General features: G+C 45.9%; 1 protein-coding gene across 1 annotated transcript in view; it reads left to right on the top strand.

Annotated features, from left to right (window-relative positions):
- Window positions 1-23292, top strand: part of MAP7D2 (MAP7 domain containing 2) — a 98450-nt gene that overhangs the window by 35008 nt on the left and 40150 nt on the right. Inside the window, exons 2-5 of the mRNA XM_065916467.1 lie at window positions 11605-11682; window positions 12764-12927; window positions 19671-19785; window positions 23023-23133. Coding sequence (XP_065772539.1) covers window positions 11605-11682; window positions 12764-12927; window positions 19671-19785; window positions 23023-23133 — 468 coding nt within the window. The remainder of the gene's footprint in view (window positions 1-11604; window positions 11683-12763; window positions 12928-19670; window positions 19786-23022; window positions 23134-23292) is intronic.

Genomic DNA, 23292 nt, shown 5'->3' with positions numbered 1-23292 from the left:
CATCACCCTGGAAAGGATAGGTGGAGTCCACAGGCCTGTTGCTGTAGACAGCTGTGTGTTGATGAGAGGCACACAGAGCAGGGCAGCCTGCAGGTAGAGACGCTGGGAGTGTGGGTGTCAGTGCAGAGCCACCCAGCGGCCTTGGCGAGCCCTGAGCTTGGCTGGCAAAGGGGGGAGAATACTCCATGCAAAATATGAAGTACGCCTCTTCGGCATAGGGTTATTTTGAGAAACTACAGACGCCCGAGAAGCTCTGAAAGTGGTCCTTTTGTAAGGGAAATCTGTATTTATAAAGGAAATTTACATTAGGAAGAGGGGGCCTATACTAGGAAGATGGCTTTTACTGTGGATTCGGATGACTTTTAAACCTGGGAGACTTATCTGCGTTGCAGGGCAACCTGTGTTTACCGAACATTTCCTCCTCTCACCTTCCATGAATTCCACCTCTCACACACATCTTTCTTTGGTCTTTAGCTGCAGGTGGTATTTGAGGTAGTGGTTTGGGCCATCCTGGAGAGTATAATTGGTTTCCTGAGAATCTCCTATATATACATGGCATATATATTTAAGAAACTTCTGCTTAGGGCATGCCTGGTGGCCTAGTGTTTAAGAATCAGCTTGCCAATGCAGGGGACACGAGTTTGGTCCCGAGTCTGGAAAGACCCCACGTGCCAAGGGGCAACTGGGCCTGTGCACCACAGTGCCCTGGAGAGCCCTTGAGCTGCAACTCCGAAGCCTGTACGCCCTAGAGCCTGTGTTCCACAAGAAAAGCCACTGCAGTAAGAAGCTCATGCACAGCTACAAAGACCCAGCACAACCGAAATCCCAGCTAAGAACCCAGAAGGGTAGAGGGGAAATTATGCAGGTTTCATTTAGCTAGCAAGTCATACTGCAAACAGTGGGTCCTTTTGAAATGATAGAAACGTGTATTAAATTTATTGTAGAAACACAGGAGTCCAGGGGCCTCCCAGATGAGGAGCCAGGGTAGGAGGGAAGTTTCTGCACTGCAGTGCTCAATAGATCATTAACCGAATTGAATTTTTCTAGTTCCTCGTTGTCTTCTTTTAGCTACCTTTGACTTTGTTCACCTCACCTTTCAAATGAATTGTCAGCTCAGCAGAGGAGAGGAAATCTTAGAATGTAAACTGGGACCTCGTTGAAAGTTGCAGCAGGTCTCTTGGAATTTTATGGGGTTCATCGGGAGATAGAAGTATGCAGAGCTTCATATTCTATGGTCTGGGGCCTGGACCCAGTGCGTGACTCCCATGACTTGTTTGGTCTGTGTTCTCATATATCATCAGGGGAAGGGAGCCAACTGTGGCTCCTCCTGCTGCCAAGCATTTTCACTGCACGCCTACCCCCAACACACACTGTAACCTTGGGAAGTAGGTAGTAATGATCCTGATTTATATAGAAGAGGAGCCCAAAGCTCTGAGAGGTAAAAGGATTACTCAGAGTCCCTTGACTGGGGTGCTATTGGAAGGGCCACGCAGGTGGAACCTGGAAGAAGCCCCCAGGACTGAGCTCCGTATGAATGGAGAAGTGATACAAATGAGATCCCTCCTCTGATGGCTGTAGAAGAGCCAGGCCTTTTGGACAGTGAGTAGCTGAGATCTGCTGTAGGGTGGAGACAGTTAAAGGCGTGAGAAAGGCAGGTAACAAGACCCTGGAAGAGAAGGTGTCAAGGCAGAGTCTTGAACTGGCTGTGTAGACCCCTTCTCTCCTGAATCACCACGTGCTCTTTAAGAGCCCTGCAGCTTGAGCCAGTCCCTGGGCCTTTGCTGGTATCTTTGGTTCCACACCAGCCCTGCTGAGGCTCACCTCCTGTCTCCCACCCTGCCCTTGGAGTTCCCTCACCCCTTCACGGAGCCACACTGAGAATGCAGTTGCCCGGGAGATCCAGACCTGTTCTTTGCAGCCTTGAGCACTAGTGATATATGGCAGGTCAGCCAGCACGGAATTTTTTCTCTTCTATGTGTTGTTGCAGTTGTTGTAGTGTTAGAAATAGGTATCTTACACTAAAGTGCACACCTTTCAAGTGTACCATCAGGTAAATTTTAACCAGTGCATACATTTTCCTGCCCCAGTCCCCTCTCCCCCTCAACTAGCACAGTAGTCCTCCAACAGTCAGGGGCCCAGCCTGCCAGGGAGGTCGTGGGGGCAAGCTGCAGACACTGTAGATTTGAAAGCAGGGTTTAAAGATCAGAGGAATCAGGGACTTGTTCTGGACTGTATAGTCGCCTTACCACCTCCTTTGTAAATCCTGGTAGGAAAAGCTACTCAGTTTCTGGACACCTAGATCTCTAGGTCAGTGCTCTTTCCTTCAGGTGGCCTTCCCTTTCAGGAATGAGTTGATGCCCATCAGCTTGGGAGTCAGCCAGATTGGCCTCAAATCCAAGCTCTGCCACCTAGCAGCTGTGACTTTGGACAGAAGTCTTAACCCCATCTTGGAGCGCATGATGTCAGGCAGGAGGTACGTGCTTAATAAATGGTACCTTTAGAAGAAGCCAGGCTAGCCTGCTAACCTGTGTACAGTTGGTCAAACTGGGTGCAGTTGAATTTTATAACTTGGCGTGGTGTGTTTTCATTTGGTTATGGGAGCTTGAGTTGCTGTGGCAGGAGTTCCTAGGCTGGCTGCTTACAGGTGTGTGAGTATAACTAGGCAATCTACTGTTGAGATGGTGAAGAACAGCATCATCACATACTGCCTTCACAATTAGTGTTTGTGAAATGTCATCTGTGTGTTCTTTTTTTAGTAGGAAGTTACTGTCCTACTAGAGATAAGATCTAATTTCTGCTGAGTTACCAGAAGGGGAATGCCAGCATGTGTAGACACAAGTAATGGTTGGTGACTGAGAAGTCAAAGGCATGTATACATGTTCCCAGTATAATTTTTATAGGAAAGGAATGCTCGCTGTGGTTTTAGACTGGCAGCATAGTACACACTCTGTCTCATCACCTGTGTTAGGAAAGGTAGTATGGTTGGTCCTGTGGGCAGGAGACCTCATTAACGGAGGAGGGAGAGCTGTAACTAGGAACAGGCAGGCTAGCGTGGGCAACACAAACTAGCTGAATTCACTGTGCTCCCGCTGTGTCCCGACTATGGTTAATCAGTGCTGGGGAGCTTTCATTACATCCTCACTGTGAGAGAGGCACTACTGTTTCTCCATCTTACAGAAGAGGAAACCTAGGGCAGTTGCTGTAGGACTTTGCTGTTGTGCCTTCCTTCTTCCGGTAAGCCTAGGAGATTGGTGTGGATTGGGGACAATTATGTACCAGGTTCCTGGTTCCAGGGCAAGAATGATGCATCCTGAGATCCATTATTGTTTGACCTTTATGTCAAAGTGCTATACTCTGTGATTGCTTGGACTTGACCCAATTCTACACTTTAAAAAGCAAAAAAAAACTGGCCCTTCTCTTAGCTGTGCAGTTGTGATTTAAGAAAATCATTTAGGAAGCATTTAGGTCATTTAGTAATCCTCTTACAACATTTACATTTTGGGAGAAATTTTAATTCAGTTGTTTTAAAGGAAACTGCTAGAAATTTAGCATATTTTATAAAAACATAATAGCAGTGTAAGTCTGTATATTCTTACTTCTTATAGTGTCTATTTCTCCACTTTTCAAGGACTTTTTGGTATCTCTATACATTTTTTAAAAATGTATTTTGATACCTTGATACGTACACCTCCATCCTATAGTAGTCAGTAGCTATTGAACGTAAATGCTAATTCCAGGCCTGCCTCTCTTTGAAGTATTAATATAAATTATGACATCATCCTTGAAAGAGTCATTTTGGCAGTAACAAATTTGGTGGCCACAGTGTAATACAGACTTTTTCACTGCAGTGAAAAGAGAATTTAAGCCAATTCAGAAGGTTACAGCTGGTAAGGAATGGAGTAGATCAGTGGTTCTCAAAGGAGACCTGATCACCTGGAAACTGTTAGCAATTATGGGGGAAGCTGCCTTCCTTTCTTTACCTTTGAATTTCCTGAACAGATCCAGCAAAATAATGGCTACAAAGATATTTTAAAATGTTCCTTATTTTTATAGACACTTCTGATACTTGGTTTAATGCTCTACAAAAGGAGAGGTTTCCATCAAAGGGACATAATATTCATGGCCCCTCATTTAGTAAATATTTGAGTACCATGTGCAAGGTCTTGGGGCTCAGAGGGCAAGGGGCAGATGAACAGGCCCAGAGAGTAGTGTGGGGGGCAGTAACAGCCATGGCAGACACTGTGTGTAGGAGGGTGCAGGCAGATGGCCAATTGTTCCTTCTGCAGACATGATTTGGGACCCACTCTTTGAGCCCCACACTTAGTTGGGTTCTGGACATCCAGAGAGGAGCTGGAGGCAGGGCCTTGCCCTGTAGAATCAGCCTAGTCTAGTGGAACAGCAGCCCTTGAGGTATGGGCCCTGGACACCCTTCTCTGGCGGGCCCTAGGCCCACTCCATGAAACCCTGGGAGTGCCGTCCAGCACTCTGGGTTCACAAGCCCTCCAAGTGGTTCCAGTTCATGCTGCAATGGGAAGAGCAGCAGGCTAGGAGCAGTGTCAGTCCTTCTGAACAGAAGCATCACATGGGAGCTCTTAGAGCACCAGCACCCTGGCCACACCTGAGCCGACAAGACCAGTCTCTGGGAGCAAGGCACAGGCACCCATAATTGTTAGAGCTCCCCAGGTGTTGGCCTGTGTGGCCACAGTTGAGGACCAGTGGTCTCCATGACCTGAGACAGATCATCACAGCACAAGCGAGTCACCACCAAGTTGTTGGTGCATCCCTGCCTGCCAGTCCACAGAGGGGTGGGCCCCCCAAAGGAGGGGCTGGCAGACATGGGGCTTCCTATTTGATGAGCTCTTCATTCCTGAGTCCCTTCCTTTTGTCTGGTCATTGTAATTGCACAGATGTGAGCTGTGATTAGGAAGGTTACTTTAAAATTCACTTAATGCAGTCAATTTTTAAAAGTCAAACACAGCTGGCTTCACTTAAAAACTTTGCATTTCGATAATGGTTATTACATACCATGAATAATTGACTAATATCAGTTCATTGATATTCTAGGGAGAGAGTGCCTGAGGCTAATAAAATACATTTTTAAATTATTTTTTTTTAATGTGCTGCCACAGCCCAAGGATAACGGGAAGTTACTCTAAGCAAGAGCAGTTCAGTGAAGTATGAAATTTTATGCTCGTCTGATCACGAAAAATAGTTGTTTGTCTGCTCAGGATCCCTGTTTGATTCTTATTTCCTCTAGGGGTGAATTGCCCAGGGAAAGGCCTCAGTTTCAAGGGTGCACACTACCTGAGTGTCTTCACCTGAGGAAGCATTACTGCATCAAGAATGAGGCAGAAGTTACTCTGGCAGGGCTATCCCTTGTCCTTCTGGGAAGGTGTCACCTGCTCCCTCTTTGTCTTTGGGTCCCTCCCGGGGTTCTACACTTCAGCAAGTGTGCTAGAGTCCATGGGGTCACAAAGAGTCAGACACAGCTGAGCGACTAAACTAGATTTTAAAAGGTTTTCTACTTTGAGGTTATTGCAGATTCACATGCAGTTGTAAGCAGTACTACAGAGAGACCCAGTGGACCCTTCACCCAGTTTCCCCTGTGGTACTAACACTGAATAGCAAGGAGAGATAAGAAAGCCTTCCTCAGTGATCAATCCAAAGAAATAGAGGAAAACAATAGAATGGGAAAGACCAGAGATCTCTTCAAGAAAATTAGAGATACCAAAGGAACATTTCATGCAAACATGGGCACAATAACGGACAGAAATGGTACGGACCGAAAAGAAGCAGAAGATATTAAAAAGAGGTGGCAAGAGTACACAGAAGAACTATACAAAAATTATCTTAATGACCCAGATAACCACAATGGTATGATCACTCATCTAGAACCAGACATCCTGGAGTGCGAAATCAAGTGGGCCTTAGGAAGCACCACTATGAACAAAGCTAGTGGAGGTGATGGAATTCCAGTTGAGCTATTTCAAATCCTAAAAGATGATGCTGTGAAAATGCTGCACTCAATATGCCAGCAAATTTGGACAACTCTGCAGTGGCCATAGGACTGGAAAAGTTCAATTTTCATTCCATTCCCAAAGAAAGGCAATGCCAAAGAATGTTCAAACTACCACACAGTTGCACTCATCTCACACACTAGTAAAGTAATGCTCAAAATTCTTCAAGCCAGGCTTCAACAGTATATGAATTGTGAACTTCCAGATGTTCAAGCTGATTTTAGAAAAGGCAGAGGAACCAGAGATCAAATTACCAATATCTGCTGGATCATAGAAAAAGCAAGAGAGTTTCAGAAAAACATCTACTTCTGCTTTATTGACTATGCCAAAGCCTTTGTGTGGATCACAACAAACTGGCAGATTCTTAAAGAGATGGAAATACCAGACCACATTACCTGCCTCCTGAGAAACCTGTATGCAGGTCAAGAAGCAACATTTAGAACTGGACATGGAACAACAGACTGGTTCCAAAGGAGTACATCAGGGCTTTATATTGTCATCCTGCTTATTTAACTTATATGTAGAGTACATCATGTGAAATGCCAGGCTGGATGAAGCACAAGCTGGAATCAAGATTGCGGGGAGAAATATCAACAACCTCAGATATGCAAATGCTGCTGCTGCTGCTAAGTCACTTCAGTCATGTCTGACTCTGTGTGACCCCATAGAGGGCAGCCCACCAGGCTCTCCTGTCCCTGGGATTCTCCAGGCAAGAACACTGGAGTGGGTTGCCATTTCCTTCTCCAATACATGAAAGTAAAAAGTGAAAGTGAAGTCGCTCAGTTGTGTGCAACTCTTAGTGACCCTGTGGACTGCAGCCCACCAGGCTCCTCCATCCATGTGATTTTCCAGGCAAGAGTACTGGAGTGGGGTGTCATTGCCTTCTCCAATATGCAGATGCCACCACCCTTATGACAGAAAGCGAAGAGGAACTAAAGAGCCTCCTGATGAAAGTGAAAGAGGAGAGTGAAAAAACTGGCTGAAAACTCAACATTCAAAAAACAAAGATCATGGCATCCTGTCCCTCCACTTCATGGGGGAGTTCCATCACTTCCAAATAGATGGGGAAACAATGGAATCAGTGACAGACTTTATTTTCTTGGGTTCCAAAATCACTGCAGATGGGAACTGCAGCCATGAAATTAAGACACTTGCCCCTTGGAAGAAAAGCTGTGATCAACCTAGACAACATATTAAAAAGCAGAGACATTATTTTGCCAACAAAGGTCCATTTAGTCAGAGCTATGGTTTTTCCAGTAGTCATGTGTGGATGTGAGAGTTGTACCATAAATAAAGCTGAGCTCCAAAAATTTGATGCTTTTGAACTATGGTGTTGGAGAAGATTCTTGAGAGTCCCTTGGACTTCAGGGAGATCCAACCAGTCCATCCTAAAGGAAATCAGTCCTGAATATTCATTGGAAGGACTGGTGCTGAAGCTGAAACTCCAATACTTTGGCCACCTGATGCGAAGAACTGACTCATTGGAAAAGACCCTGATGCTGGGAAAGACTGAAGGCGGGAGAAGGGGACAACAGAAGATGAGATGGTTGGATGGCATCACTGACTCAATGGACATGAGTTTGAGCTAGGTCCAGGAGTTGGTGATGGACAGGGAAGCCTGTCGTGCTGCAGTCCATGGGGTCACAAAGAGTCAGACCCAACTGAACAATTGAATTGAACTAACTCTCAGTACTATAGTAGCTTTCAAAGCTTAGGGTTGCTGACCCTGGCTCAAGTCATCACTGCCAATGCAGGAGACTCAGGTTCAGTCCCTAGGTTGGGAAGATTCCCTGGAGAAGGGAGTGGCAATCCACTCCAGTATTCTTGCCTGGGAAAGCCCAGGAACAGAGGAACCTGGCGGACTTCAGTCCATGAGTTTGCAAAGAGTTGGACACAACTAAGCAACTGAACACACAGACACACACATACAGACCACACACACACACCCATGTCTTTAGTGGAAATCTCCTGTTGGTGTTAGCATTCATGTATTAAGGTCACTTGCCCTGGGCCTGTGAATCATAGTCTACCTCGACTTCTCAGGCTGTGTTGCTGCAGTGGTGCTAACTGATCAGGTCCACGCCCCCAAACACATAGGGGCTGTCTGCTTTGTGCTGTACCCCTTCATCCTTTGGGTGGAACTTCTTGGCAGAGGTCCCCAGAGGTTCATCAGGGATCACAAGGTGGAAATGGAGATATAATTATTTGGCTTTTCCTCAAATGGATGTTCTAGAAATGATTGCTTGACAGTTCTTTTAATCAGGAGAGGCAGATGCTATGTAGAAGAATGATGCCTTACTCACCCAGCAAAACTATTGGACGCTGAATTCTTCTTCATTTGTGTGTGTCCCAGGGCAGTACGTGTGAATCATGAGAGTGAGCCTTGACGTTCCTGGTTCACCATTTTTTAGTACAGTGGCTGACAGCCTCATGTGACTAGTGAGTGCCTGAAACAGGCCCAGTGTGATGGAGGAACAGAATTGTTAATTGCATTTAATATTGATTATCTTAGAGAAGAATGACTTGTCGCTGCCATGTGAGAGCATATAGAGATTCTAGGTTACCCACCTTGGACTGAGTCATTTCATTCCCCTCAGTGGGACCGAAGCAAAATTGCATGGTACGGCTGCCCCCCAGGTCATCTAGCTACCCCCTTTCGCCACACAGCATCCAGATATTTCCAAACCATCAGTTTGAAGAGGAAGCAAATACTTAGCACACCTGTTCACAGCTGGCCAGTGTCCAGCTCATAGTAGTGCTTAATCTGGACTTCTCTAATGAGTTGGTCTTGCACTTCTCTCCGAATTTGCATGCGCATTCTTGGGACAAGGATGGAACTTGTTCCTTGTGTATAGTAGAGTCTCAGAAAGTCATGAAGCATTCATTCATCGGCGCTGAGATTGAGCTATTACGTTTCCACTTTTGCCACGTGAAAAAGCAGTGATTAAGAGTGTGAGTCCTGGAGTCAGGTTCTTAGGTTGGAATCTGCATCTCCACTTTCTGATGGTGTAACCTTGAACAAATTAACCTCTGTGTACCTTTTTTGTACCTATAAGATGAGGGTCATAATAGTACCTCTGTCATCATGGGGTGATTGGGCCAAGTAAATTCAAGCAATGGACTTGATTCGTACATTGTAGCCTCCTGTTAGGGCAAAGCAGGTCATGAGCCTGATAATGAAGATTTTCTGAAAAATGATTTGAGGGTGTGACTCTTACAAGTGCCCACAAGGGGGCAGCCTAAAATCATGCATATCTCTGCAACAGACATCCTTCTGTTGGTAGAGCCTTAAGGTATCATGGCCAATTTCAAATATGCTTGGCCCTTTTCCCTCAGTTTTTCTCTTTTTCTTCTGTTCAAAGTACACTTTCATTGGTTCTCAGTCTGTATCTTAGATCTGGAGGGTGACAGGTCATGCCTGAGCTGGTAAGTAGATGTGGGTGCTGTTGCCAGCATCTGACCAGGGATCGTTGGCTTCTCTTTGTAGCTTTTCACACCGAACAAATCCTTATTAATCAAATGCTTAAGGTAGAGACTAGAGTTTGAAAATGTTTAGAGAATCATCATGGAGAAATCTGGTTTTCTCTCCCCGCCACCCCTACCACTGACCACATGTCTGTCTTTGAGTGTTGTGTATGCACCTTGAGGCTTGTGGGGGTAGGGTGTGGCCCACGCGGGTTGACCCAGAGATGCAGACCCGCCCCTGGCTCAGTAGGCCCTCACTCCCTGCAGGTAGACAGTCCTCTGCAGCTAAGCAGAATGAAATTAGGGTTCTGAAAGCAATGTGGGGGCACAGAGCTTCGTGTATCTGGGAAACTGTGGGTTCTTGAAGGTGGGTGGGGTTCATACAGGTTCAGGGGATGTAAGGGAAGGGGAGAGCAGCACTGATGAGCTGAGAAGATGGACATTTAAATTCTTGATGCTGTTCATGTCATCAGTACCATCGTAGTTCAGTTCAGTTCAGTCGCTCGGTTGTGTCTGACTCTTTACGACCCGTGGACTGCAGCACGCCAGGCTTCCCTGTCCTTCACCAACTCCCAGAACTTGCTCAAACTCATGTCCATTGAGCCGGTGATGCCGTTAATCATTAATTGTAATGATTAAGAGTTGACAAAAACCAAAGGAACTTATTTACAAAACAGAAATAAACTCCAGACATAGAAAACAAACTTATCATTACTAAAAGAGGAAAGGGGGATAGAGGTAAAATAGGAGTTTGTGATTAACATACATGCACTACTATATATAAAATAATCAGCAAGGACCTACTGTATAGCACAAGGAACTATGCTCAGTATCTTGTAATAACCTATAGTAGAAAAGAATATGAAGCAACATATATATGTATGTATGTATGTGTATAACTGAACCACTTTGCTGTACACTTGAAGTGACACACAACACTGGAAGTAACTATACTTCAAATTTTTTTTTTAATGTGAAGTGGCACTTGGGTTGATTTTCCAAGACTTCTGTCTTGAGCTTTAATATCCCTGCTTCATAATCCAGGCTGCAAAATTAGATGCTTGTGGGGAATTGTGACAACCCAAAGCTTATCACATCCATCCTTATCCGCATTCCTGCTGCTGCTCTGTGGTCCAAGCCTCCAGGCCTCTCTCCTGGGCAGTGGAAGGCACACCCCTGAAAGGCGCATATTGTGGAGTCAGCTGTGATATTACCGCAGAGGAGACCCAAGCGCTGGGCACATCAGTCCGGTTATAGCACTAAAGCCAGTTTCTCCAGAATGTGGTCCTTGACCACTGTGTAAGTAATGCTCATGAATGATCAGTTGTGAGCAAGTGCAGTAAATTATTTTTAATCCTAAAACAACTGCGAAGATCATTTCATCTTTGCTTCAGAAAGCCCTCTAGGGTCCTGTAGAAGATGAGTGGAGATGCAGAGCTCCTGAGATGTTTCCTGGACATTTTAGGGGGGAATTGCCATTTGTTCAATTTTATTTCTTGTACTGATAATAAAGCAAAATGAAATAACAAGTATACAGGAGTGTATTATATTCCTTCTTTGTGATTCTAAAATGCTAAGATTGACATGGGGGCAGACTTAGTAGAACCAAAATCAAACTTGAGTGTTACTTTTTTCCAGCCCAGTCATACATGCCCCTCAGCAGTTGTCTTCTTACAGAAGGTCGAATGTTCACTAATAATAATAATCTGTGTAATAATCATGTCTTCTTTTGTGCATTTGCCTTCCCCTGGGAGCCGGACCAGGGGGAGCCTGGTAGGCTTTTCTGCATGTTGCCAGACCTGTTGCTTATTGAGCTTTCTGACTCCTCTGGGGCCTGGCCTGGAGCCAGAGAACTAGGAGGAAGGTTAGTTCTCCAGGGCTGGCCTGGGGCCACTCCAGCCCAACTTGGTGGGTGAGCATTACAGCCACCACTACCACTCCTCAGCTCTCAGGTCTGGGCCACCCCCCTGTGGTAGGGAGTGATGGATCACGCCACTCTGCGGGTGAAGTGATGTTGATGCTGATGTGTGCATGTGACCAGACACAGGGTGTGGCCCCAGCACCCCCTGGCACTCAGCAGATGGGGAGAGTGAAGTCTTTGATTGTGTTTTCTCTCTTGTAGCCATGGAAGGATTTTTAAAATCCGATGAGAGACAACGACTAGCTAAAGAAAGACGAGAAGAAAGAGAAAAATGTCTTGGTAAGTTGTGCACTTTGGCTGTTTAGGTCCAAGGGAGTAGAGATGTGATGGTGTCTCTTCTCAGGACTCTTAGAAATTTGTGACTAAATGAGAAAAGAACTGGGACAGTTGTTAGGTCAACGTGGAAAACTGGGAGCAGACCATCACTACCACTGGCCTGTTCACAGCTGTTTATGTAATTCTCAGGGCGGTTGATTTACTCGGTGAGCACGTGTTGAAGCTCTGTTACTGGCACGGCACTACAGCTGTGGGTAGGGCGCTAAAGAACGAGAGACATTCTCTGCACACCACGCCCCTCTTCAGGCAACTTCTCCCCAGGGCAGCTGAAGGGCCACCCTTGGAGGAACAGAGGAAATCGACACAGAAGGCCATTTCTATGTTAGGACAGGGAACCAATTGGGAAAGGCTATCCTATTGGAAAAGGCTGTCCTACCTTGCAGGCTGTGGACAGAAGCTTCAGGGCTGTTCCCCACAGGGTGCCACAGGTAGGTAGAGTGGCTTCCCTAGGGCACTGAGACAGAAGAGGAAATTTTGAATCTTTCTCCTCCTCCTGGTCACCTCAGACATTGCGTCCTCCAGGGAACCCTTGCCTGCTTGGCCAGGTGGAGTTAAGGCCCCTTAGTAAATGTCTCAAGAGGGAAGACAGTCCTGTTCATCCTCTTCTGTTTGCTTTCACCCGGTTCAGCATCTGGTATGCAGTTTATGTACAGCTAATGTATCCTGAATGAAGATACCCTGATAACTCTCGTTTCTCAATCCCCCATGTGGCCTAGCCATTGGGACAAGTCTGACTTGATGTGATGACAGACAGCTCCCACGTGTAGGGGCAGTGACTGTCTACTTTCTCTACATTGTCTCATTCGGTCTTCACAACACTGTGATGTTGCACATCCCCACTTCACAGAGGAGGAAACTGAGGCAGACAGAGGACGAGGTTAATAGGCCTGGGGTCACCCAGCTAGTGGTGGAGGTGCCAGAACCCTTCCTCTCAGTTCAGTCTCACTTCTGCATTGTTGGTATTAAGCCAAACAGCATGGGGTGCTCCGGTAATGACACCTTTTTTCTGCCTTCCTTCCCCCAGCTGCCCGGGAGCAGCAAATACTGGAAAAACAGAAGAGAGCCAAGCTCCAGTATGAAAAGCAAATTGAGGAACGATGGAAGAAGCTGGAAGAGCAGCGGCAGCGAGAGGAGCAGAAGAGGGCAGCTGTGGAGGAGAAGAGGAAGCAGAAGCTCCGAGAGGAGGAAGTGAGGGCCGGAACAGGAACACAGAGAGATCCATTCAACTTAGCAGTTTATTTGCTGTGTGACCTCAGATAAGCTGGTTGGCCTCTCTGGGCCTTAATTTCTTTGTCTCTGAAGTGAAGGGGGTGGACTTGGTGGACTCCAAGACCTCTTTCAGATGTCTTCTCTGATGCTAAGACTCAGAGGGGATTATGGGTGGGGACTGAATGACATCCACCTGGGGGTTACTCGAGGCATCCATGCTTCTGGGGCAGACACGAGGCTGAAGGAAGGGCTGTGAGTGTAGAGGGTAATGTGACCTTGTAGTCACTGCTGGAAAATCAAATAGTCTACCTTCCAATACAAACATGCTAGTCTATTTATATTTTAATGCAGGTTCTTGTTTTAATCATCCTTTCTCTCTAGTTATGTTTTAAAAAAGCAATGGAATGTAATTACCTGACAGAGTCCTTTATTACTAAACTTTGAAAGTATATTTAGAAAGCATATTTGGGATATAGATTTTCTTAACAAGTATATTTTAAGAGTATAATCATAGCCTTGTATCAGGTGATGATCATTTTTTATTCATAAGGTATAGTGACTCATCATTTAGTATGAACAATATAGAGGTTTGTTAATTGCCAGTACTGTAAGATAAAGTGAAAAGTGGAAGTGTTAGTTGCTCAGTCGTGTCCGACTCTTGGCGACCCCATGGACTGTAGCCCACCAGGCTCCTCTGTCCATGGGATTCTCCAGGCAGAAATACTGGAGTGGGTAGCCGTTCCCTTCTCCAGGAGATCTTCCTGACTCAGGGATCAAACCCGGGTCTCCTGCATTGCCGGCAGATTCTTTACCATCTGAGCTACCAGGGAAACCTATAAGATACAGAGACGTTGGTATAAATTCAGTATTTCTTTTAAATTTCTGAATTATCACTGTCTTTACCCTTTGGTCTTTTTTTAACTTAAAAAAAACCCCGCAATTGTACACACATACACACAGTTAGAACCATCTTTGCCCACAATGGACAGGCTTAAGTGGCAACTTCTTTGTTCCTCTTAGCGAATGGAGGCCTGAGGCAAGGTCTTAGTCACAGTTCACTGTTGCTGTCTCAGCCGGATCCCTATGTGCCTTTGCGAGCTCCTGGTGCAAATCCCAGCTCTCCCACTTAAGCAGCCAGCAGCCAAGGCCAAGTCCCACAGCCCCTCTAAGAACTCATTCTTCTCAGCCCAGAACAGAGAGATAGTCACAGGAGTTAAAGAAGGTGACTTTTGTAAAAGTGCCAGCAAAGCACTAGCACAGAGTAACTGCTCCCTTCGCTGACTTCAGCTGACCTTGGCTGAAGCACGGTCAAGAGAGAGCTACCCAGAAAAGATGATGGCACAGGGTGTGGAGACCAAGAGAGAAGCCACAGTGAGCTGGGCTGTTTCAGTGACCAGGACAGACCTCTCCTTTCCCAGCCTGGGTGTTTGTCATGAGTTGCTAGACTCGCCCCTTTCTTCCCACCCTCCCATCCTTGACTCACAGCTGGTCTCCTTCCTCCCTGCTCCCTCCACTTCCACTCCTGACCCCCTTCGGGATTGCTGATTGCAGGGAATGCTTGTCACTGCCATTTCCAGGAAAGGGTGCCTCAAAGACACAGGAGACACTTCCTCAGCCCCCACCACACCTGACAGTGCCACACAGGTCCACCTCTGAGGCATTCTGTACTTTGTTCTTTTATTGAACAACAGTGCCAGAGGCGTTTTAAGTCAATCATTTTAAATCGGACTCCAGTCTCTTGCAGATGAGGGAGTGTCATGCCAGCTGGTTAGTCCTGATGGAGCTGACTCGCTAGTGGTTGTACTTGGGCTAATTTCCTGTTTGCTTTGTCTGCCTCTGTTCACCCCTTACATGATGATGGTGGGCAATGGGGCAGGCTAGCTGCCTGTGGCCAGCAAATACACGCCAAGCTTGCACCCCCTTCTTCCCAGACACAGCAGGGCAAGACTGAGAGTTGGGCCTCCCATGGATGCAGAGTAACCCGAGGAAGCAGTGGGCTCCCTGCCCCACCTGTTCCTGCCCCTAGAGCCCCAGGAGACCTCAGTGGAGGTCAGGGACTCTGCACATGTAGCCTGCTTGTCACTGCTCTGCTGGGGTCGAGGCCCAACTGGCATTCTCGTGAGGGATCTTTGGAGGGGATGGATAACTCTCTGCTGCGGGAGCCTTTCCAAAGGAAAGCCTTCTCTCTTGCCTCCATGGTTCGCTGGAGATCTTTTGGGAGGGCTGCTCCCTGCTTGGCACATGGCAGTGGAGACACTCCACAATGCCAGGATCATCTCAGTCCTTTCTGTCAGGGCCCATCTCTGTCAACCAGGGAGAAGCCTCTATAGGATGATGGTTCACTCCATTTTGCTCCTCTAGTTTGCTGGAAAGCATGTTCCCCAACAACTCCTGCCTCTCCGGTCTGATGTTAGGAACTCAGAAAAGGCCTGTTGACTCCTCACCTCCCCACCAGCCCTGCCCTGGCTCCAGGTTCCTATGGTTGTTGGTATTGCTGGCACTCTTGGTAACACCTCACATCTGTGCAGGTGAGCCCCAGATGCCTCCTCTCTGACACCCCAGAATCTCCCAGAGATGTCAAAGCCTAGAAGGTAGGCAGGCCTGTCCTAGGGAAGGGGGAGTCCAGTGTCCACTTGACAGCCTGACCTTGAGCTCATTCTCTCGCTGCAGGCTGCCTTCTCCTCAAGGTGAGTTCTTACAGAAACCCTCACATGCCACATAGCTCCCAAGCATCAAGCTTCTAGAACCAGCACCTTAACCTCCCTGGGTTAAGGGTGACAACACAGTGTACTCACCTATCTCCACTCAAGGAAGTATAGTTTCATGACTAGGAGCCAACTCCTTGTTCCTCCTGCTAAACAAATAACCAGGAAAGGCCTCTTTCAAAGAGTACCTTCATCTCTGTAATTTACTTTAACACATCACAACTTCTCATCTTCTTCTTGCTTGATACCTGACAAAGCCCACCAGGCTGATTGTAAAAACAAGACCTTTCTGAACTCAACTAAGTGAAAACTTCCCGAAGATGAGAGCTGGCTGCTCTTAGAGGGCATTGGCTGGCATAGGGCCATGGTGATTACGTGGCTTTCTAGCCAGATGTGGACGTCTGTTTCCAGAGAAAAAGGCCCTCCATGGAGCTCTGCTTAGGACCATTTGGGGACTTGTCTCCACGCTGTCATCCCCAGAATGCATGGAGTAAGGGCAATGGGGAAGGTATATCAACCCTCTACTCCTGCCTGAGACAGCTGTCTGGGTAACAGTAGCCAGGCCGAACCCTGCCACAGGCTTTTTATACTGCTTGGCCAACTCAGAGCATCACCCTGATTGTGGTTCTCCTGTAAGTTCATCCAGGCATATCTAGGGCCAGAGCTCAAGGGGTCAAGGTTGAGTTGCCCTCATTCATTTCTTCCGCTAAACCCCACCTGGGAGAGGACATTCTAGGGACAAGAGTCTGCGTTGCCCTTTCGCCATCCTCTGTTGATGGTCAGATGATACTCAGGAGAGCCAGAACTTGGCAGGATTTGCTGTATGCAGCTCTGATATTTATTAATACTGTTCTTCTGATGTGATTGAACTTTCTCAACATGCTCCCTCATGCTAAGGCTTTCTTCTAACCAGTGGTTCTCAGTACAATCCCAAGACCAACAGGACCAACATCTCCTGGAAATTTGTCAGAAATGTATTCTCAGGATGTTCACCTTGGACCTGCTAACTCAGAAACTCTGGCGGTGGGGCACAGCAACTGGTGTTTTAACAAGCCCTCCAGGGGATTCTGATGCAAGCTCACTCACGTTTGAGAACCACTGCTCTAAATTGCCATGTTAATAATCCTCCTCTTCAAATTTGGATCCAGTTAGCATTGGACTTATTATGCTTGCTATTATCTTGTAAATTTGAATGACCTGTAATATAGGTAATATCATCATTCCCATTTTATAGACAAGGGAACTAATGCCCAAGGATGGCATCAAATGATTTACTCAGGATCGTGGGGCTAAAAGATAGCAGGCAGAAGTGAGATTTGAATTCATATCTTCTGACTCCAAATCTAGGATTCTTTACAGACTTACCACAGGAAGGAACAGAAAGATCCACACATGTACTATGTAATGTGGGACTAAATAGGACTAACCTCTAATAAGAGTGAAGTTTTGGTTTGACATGTTTGGAAAAAGCATCATCCCATTCTGACAACTTTGGGTTTTATAAGCCCACTTACCATAGAGCTTGGTTTGTTGTTGTTCAGTTGCTAAGTCATGTCTGACTGTGTGACCCCATGGACTGGAGCCCGCAAGGCTCCCCTATCCATGGAATTTCCCAAGCAAGGATACTGAAGGGGGTTGCCATTTCCTTCTCCAGGGGATCTTCCCAGATCAGGGATCAAATCCACATCTCCTGCATTGGCAGTCAAATTCTTTACCACTGAGCCACCAGAGACCTTGGTTATCACCTATTTTTCATCATCTTCCCCAAAGTGGATGACACAAAGTGATTGTGTCTTCTCTCAAGGGTAACGTCATTTTCATAAGCCTGCTTGTGGTTCAAAGGAATTAACCTCTCATGGTAGAGTTTGGAGCAGCTCAGTGGATTGGGGACAGATGACAGGTATTTTTTCTAAAGGTAACTTACTGACTCAGGAGTGGCTCTGGCTGTGGATGGCATTCCCTTACGGCTATGCCCCTAGACAGCTGTTCAGTGATGCAGCTGGCTGATCAGTCTTGGTGTTCTTAGTTCTCATTAGTGTCCAAACGGATGAGCAACTATCTTGTGAGGTCCTTCTGGCATGTAGGCAGTCTCCCATAACCCACTCAATACTAAATTCACTTTGAGGTGAAAGATTTCAACACTTAGATTAGGTCATTAGTTAAATCAGTTCAGTTCAGTCACTCAGTTGTGTCCAACTCTTTGCGACCCCATGGACTGCAGCATGCCAGGCTTCCCTGTCCATCACCAACTCCCAGAGCTTACTCAAAATGAGTCGGTGATGCCATCCAGCCATCTCATCCTCTGTCATCCCCTTCTCCTCCCGCCTTCAGTCTTTCCCAGCATCAGGGTCTTTTCCAATGAGTCAGTTCTTCGCATCAGGTGGCCAAAGTATTGGAGTTTCAGCATCACCATCAGTCCTTCCAGTGAATATTCAGGACTGATTTCATTTAGGAAAGGTAAATACTTGATGTTAAATCTACATAATGAATTACTGTTGAGTTCTAATCTTGAGTGACCAGGCTTCAGTCCTCAAATAGTTAAGAAGTTCTAGTTCCTCCAAGCCCCTATCTTTTCTTGTACAAACTGCTGGGACTGACTGTGAGAATTTAATGGGCCAGGGTCGTGAGGACAGGGTTCTGCGAGGAAATGCACACTCATGATTGTAGAGTCTTAGCCAGAAACTAGTGCACAGTTAATAGCAAATACAAATCTGAGATTTACCAGAGGAAAGAAATACCCTTTCTGCTCATAGGTCCCTGAAGAGGCCATCTTTTAGTGCAGTGCTCTTTGGAGGAAAAGTTATGCAGCAGAGTCTGCGATGTGGAGAATGCTCATTTCATTCCTCTGGTATGGACAGAAAGGTAGATCCACGTGTCTCCTAAGTGGCCTTTCTGTGTTTCAAGTGAGTGAAATAAAGGAGCCTTTCCCCACTTCTTAAGTCATGGTCACTCCTTTGGTGCTGCTCTAAATTAATTTTGCTCACTTCTTTATTTAAGCCATGAGAAAATAATATCTTTTGGGTTTGAAGTTCGACTAGGATTAGCCCAACACCTCAGGGTTAGTTTTATGAGGGTGAAAAGGTGTCCATGCAACCGCTTACCCTGCGGACTTTCTCCAGTGGAGGCAGGGAGTGGATTTGGGATTTGCAGTGTCATTGAGATTGTGGGGAGCACATAATTAGGACAGCTTCACTCCAGTGCCGGGGAGAGATTTGCCAGCAATCAGGCCCAACTTTATGAAAAGAACACTTGGGTTAGTACAGGGGCGTGCTTTTGATAAATGCTCTGTTAGGAGAGAAACCTGGTTGTTGTTTTTATCTTCTGGCTTAAAACTGTTTAGTTCTTCCTCCCTTCCCCCCATCTACATGTGAGAATACATAAATGCTTAATTTTGTAGTCACAAGTTTCCCTGCTCTTATGTCTTTTTAAATTTTGAAATATGCAGTATTATCCCCAGAATACTGTGTAACACGAGCAGAAAAATGTTTCAATGGAGAACACAGTTAATTCCCCTTTAAGAAGTTCTAAGATGAAAATGGGACCTTGTAAAACAGACTTCAAAGTCATGGTGTATCACCCCAGAAAGTTATGCTTAAGGCTACTACAATTCAAATTATACTTTAATTTCAGTTTTGCTCAAATCATAGTGCTGTATGCTTTTCAACTCGAGAGGATGCAGTTGGTTCTAGAGCACAATTCCAGTTCTGCTGGATGGGATTGGTGTCAAGGAGTTAACTCTGGCCTGGCACTATTCTTAACCAAATCAAAGCCTGGCTGCTGCAGCAGCCGCCTCTCTCCAGGGAAGGGAGAGGTGTTGGCGCTGGGAGCCCGCAGTAGCCGCAGCGTTTACTCTCCGCCCACTAAGAAAGCGCTGGTGTGGTGGGGCAAGCACGCGTGCCTGGGTTTTGGGTGCAGAGCAAAGAGCCCTGTCTGGTGACTCACGCCCATGCAGAGGCACAGCAGTGCGGTGGGGCTGGGTGTTTAATGTTGCTGCTCTCTCTTGCGTGAACTGGACAGGAGCGGCTGGAGGCGATGATGCGCAGGTCTCTGGAGCGCTCGCAGCAGCTGGAGCTGAAGAAGAAGTGCTCGTCGGGAGGAGCATCACTGGCTGCCGGGCCCGGAGGACGTGATGGTGAGTGAAAGACTGTCCCTGAATCACAGGGCCCAGTGGGGAGATCTCGGGGCAGGAGGGGGAGACCATGGGCAGGCCAGCACCCACAGGATCTGGGGGTACTTTATACGGGTCTGCAGGTATCTTTTTCAGATGTGATGTTTAAAGCTTGCCAAGCTTCCTGTGTATGCATTTCTTGTGAAGGAGATTTGTTTATTCTTCTTGCTTGCAAACAGCAGTTGATACAGTAACTGGGCTTTGAGGTAAAGCAAAAGAAAAAGCAAAGAAAATGACTGTAGAGCCTGGTTAATTGGATCCACCTAGCAAGCCCAGAGGTAACCTGATTTCAGGAAAGGTCAATGGCTGTGGACTAAGTCATGGCTACAGCTTGACTGGGAAAGGCTGAGCAGCAGTAACCCTAACGGGGGGCTGGGGTTCTTCACTCCACATCATTTATTTCTGTTGCTCTTTCAGTTTTGTTTCAAGGTGATTTATTTATTTCATTATCCAGTTCATACTCATCTTTAAATTTTCAGATGTTTAATTTAATGTATGGATTGTTACTAGTCCCTGGGTGGTTTTGCCGTCTTTTTAGTGTCTTCTTTTCTGTGTCTGCCATTATGTTATGCAGGAGTTGTATACCAGCTCTTTCCGAGAGCAAATGGGTTTACATGTGTGGTACAGTTTCTTGGGGACTTCTCTGGTGGCTCAGAGGATAAAGTGTCTGCCTTCAATGCAGGAGACCTGGGTTCGATCCCTGGGTGGGGAAGATCCCCTGGAGAAGGAAATGGCAACCCATTCGGTATTCTTGCCTGGAAAACCCCATAGATGGAGAAGCCTGGTGGGCTACAGTCCATGGAGTCACAAAGAGTCGGACACGATTGAGTTATTATATTGTTCTTACGACTGAAGCGACTTAGCATACACAACCTTTAGTCAGTGAATATGCTTTTCTGTTTTAATCTGAAGAAGTTAACAACCCATCCCAGTTACTTTTTCTAATTTCCAAATACAAGCTAGAGTCAACCAGAAATTGGAACTTTTTTCTTTTACCTCTCTTTGGTCTGATTTTTTTTTTTGCTGTGTAGGTGAATCAGGAAATACCCCACCCCCTCCTCTAGGTTTAGCAGCCAGCACCCTCCCTCTGGACCCAGGGACCACTGCCGCCGCTGCTGAGTCAACCAACGGTATATCTGAGCATCACTGTGCCATGGCGTTTTGTGATGACTGTCCCGGTCACCCTCCTCCATCACTGTGTCTGTCTTGAACACTTTTGCAATTGATTTCTTAGAACTTTTTTTTCTAGAGATACAAATGGCGTGCCCATATTTCTTTATTTGTCTTCATGGAACATGCATGCCTTACATCCTAGCACCCTGGAGACATTTCATCTTTAGCACACTAACTTCTGCCTTGAAAATGTTGTCAGTCTTTGACTTCTGTGCATTTAGATCTTTAACACTCTCATGTATCACTGGTTTTAGGCATTAAGTAGTAGTGTATTTCAGTCACTTCTGGTCACCAAAACCTATAATTAGATAGTGTTAGGTATGAATGTTATGGATTCCTATAGAGGCATTTGAGTTTATCAGTACTAATAATGTGAATCCAGACAAGGAGATAAATTGGCTTCGTTCTTGATTTCCTCTCTCTAATAGGCTCTCTGTTTTGTATACAGGCCTGGGAAACTCTTAGGGTCTAGATCAAGAACAGAACTAGCAAAACCTTGCTCCCATTTAATGATGACTTCAGGAATTCAACCCATCTTTGGCTGGCAAAGAAAAAACAAGATGTAAAGGATACAATATTTACCACCTACCCAGAAGGTCAAATTATAGCAGTAGGAATAAATACCCTTGGTTTCCAGCATTTCTTTGACAAAGGATAATTTTTATTGGTGCTACTGAATAGCAGAGTCTTTGCTGCCTGGACCGCATTCATTGTCATGTGGGCACTGGCCTTCTGCCCACAGAAAGGGGCAGGTAGAATTGACAATTACTCCTTGGAAATCACACCCAGGGCCCCGGGCCAGGGTGAGGTGTGGTATGTGACCAGAGCCTTCCTTTTAAGGGAACACCCAAAATCTCAGTAATCAAGATAAAAGAATATTTTAATCAAAATCACTGCAGAACAATCCATGATGAACAAACTATTGAATTTCCAAAGACTAGTACCATGCTGAGCCATATGGGAGCCTGAGGCAGAAGGGGAAATACATATCCCTAGAGACATGATTTTATTGTAATTTCTAATGGTTATTTTTTTCAGAACATTGAAATACTTGAAAAAATTACTGAAACACTGAAAAGTATATTAAAACTCATAACATTTAAAGTTTAAGTATTTTATTTATACCCAAACAGTATCATTTTACTGCAGTCTAAGTTATTTAAAAATTATTTAGGATCATCAGTTGGTCAGGAGAAATTGTCATGCATGGTACTTCTTTCATTTGAAAACAGGATGAATAGAAGAGCAGATTTTGAAAATATTATTGATGAGTTTGCTTCCTTTAGAGCCAGGGCCACGCATCTTTCCTTTTGCCTAAAGCTCTGACACAGGTACTGTTAGCACCTCTCCAGTTGTTGTGATGATTTCCTTTACAAGCCTGTCTAAAATAATGGCTGAAAGTAAGAGCACTAAACCCAGAACCACATGTTGAAATCCTAACCATAAACAGTCAGAGCCTTTTGAGAAAGGGCCATTGTGACCCCGTTTCTTGATAAGAGCAAGAAACCAACTGCTAAAGGTTGTTCTGCTTTAAATATAGCTCTTTGCTTTACAAATTACTCCTCTCTGCAACATGAGCTCTAGATAACCTCAGAAAAAGTCCAGTTTCAGCTCACACAGTCTCAGTCAGATCGTAGAACATTTGGCAGTGGTGATTGGTCTCTCAGTTCAGGTTGGTTTTGTTTTCGTGTGGTCTGAATATACTTAAAAGTCCCTGGACACAAGGAAATGGTTGGCTGGTAGGATTAGCATGTCTTTAGTTGAACAGTTGAGTGAGGTTGAACATTTGAAATGAAAGAGAAGCACAAAGTTGAGCAGTGAAAGAGAAGAACTTGCTTCAAATGGATGGGTGCTATGGCCCAGGCCTTCTCAGACATGCTCAGTAGCGAGCAGGGAGCTGGAGGCAGCGTGCTGTGCCGCAGTGGTTTTAGAGGCATGTGGATGAGGAGAGGAAGAACACCTTGGAAAATGTGTTTCTTGGTTGAAGAGTGGTGTGAATACCAATGTCTTTAATGCGTTTCTCTGCAGCATGTGACAAACTTTCAACATCAACCATGAATTTGCCAAAGCAGACGGAGCCTCCCATGAGTAAGCGCCTGTCTTCATCCACTGCGGCAATATCCTATTCCCCAGACCGAGGCAAGTGAACGTGTAGACCTGGTCTCTCCAGTTTTCTTCTTTCTAGTATGAGCATTGGTGTTAATGTTGGTCTTTGTGAGAGCCCCTCTTTTGAGCCTTCTTCAAATACCCCCAACCTCCTAGCCTTGTGATCTGTGTGTGGAAGCCCCTGGGCCTCAC

The sequence above is a fragment of the Muntiacus reevesi genome, chromosome X (assembly GCF_963930625.1).
Source record: "Muntiacus reevesi chromosome X, mMunRee1.1, whole genome shotgun sequence".
NCBI lineage: Eukaryota > Metazoa > Chordata > Mammalia > Artiodactyla > Cervidae > Muntiacus > Muntiacus reevesi.
This window is presented reverse-complemented; position numbering and strand designations above follow the sequence as displayed.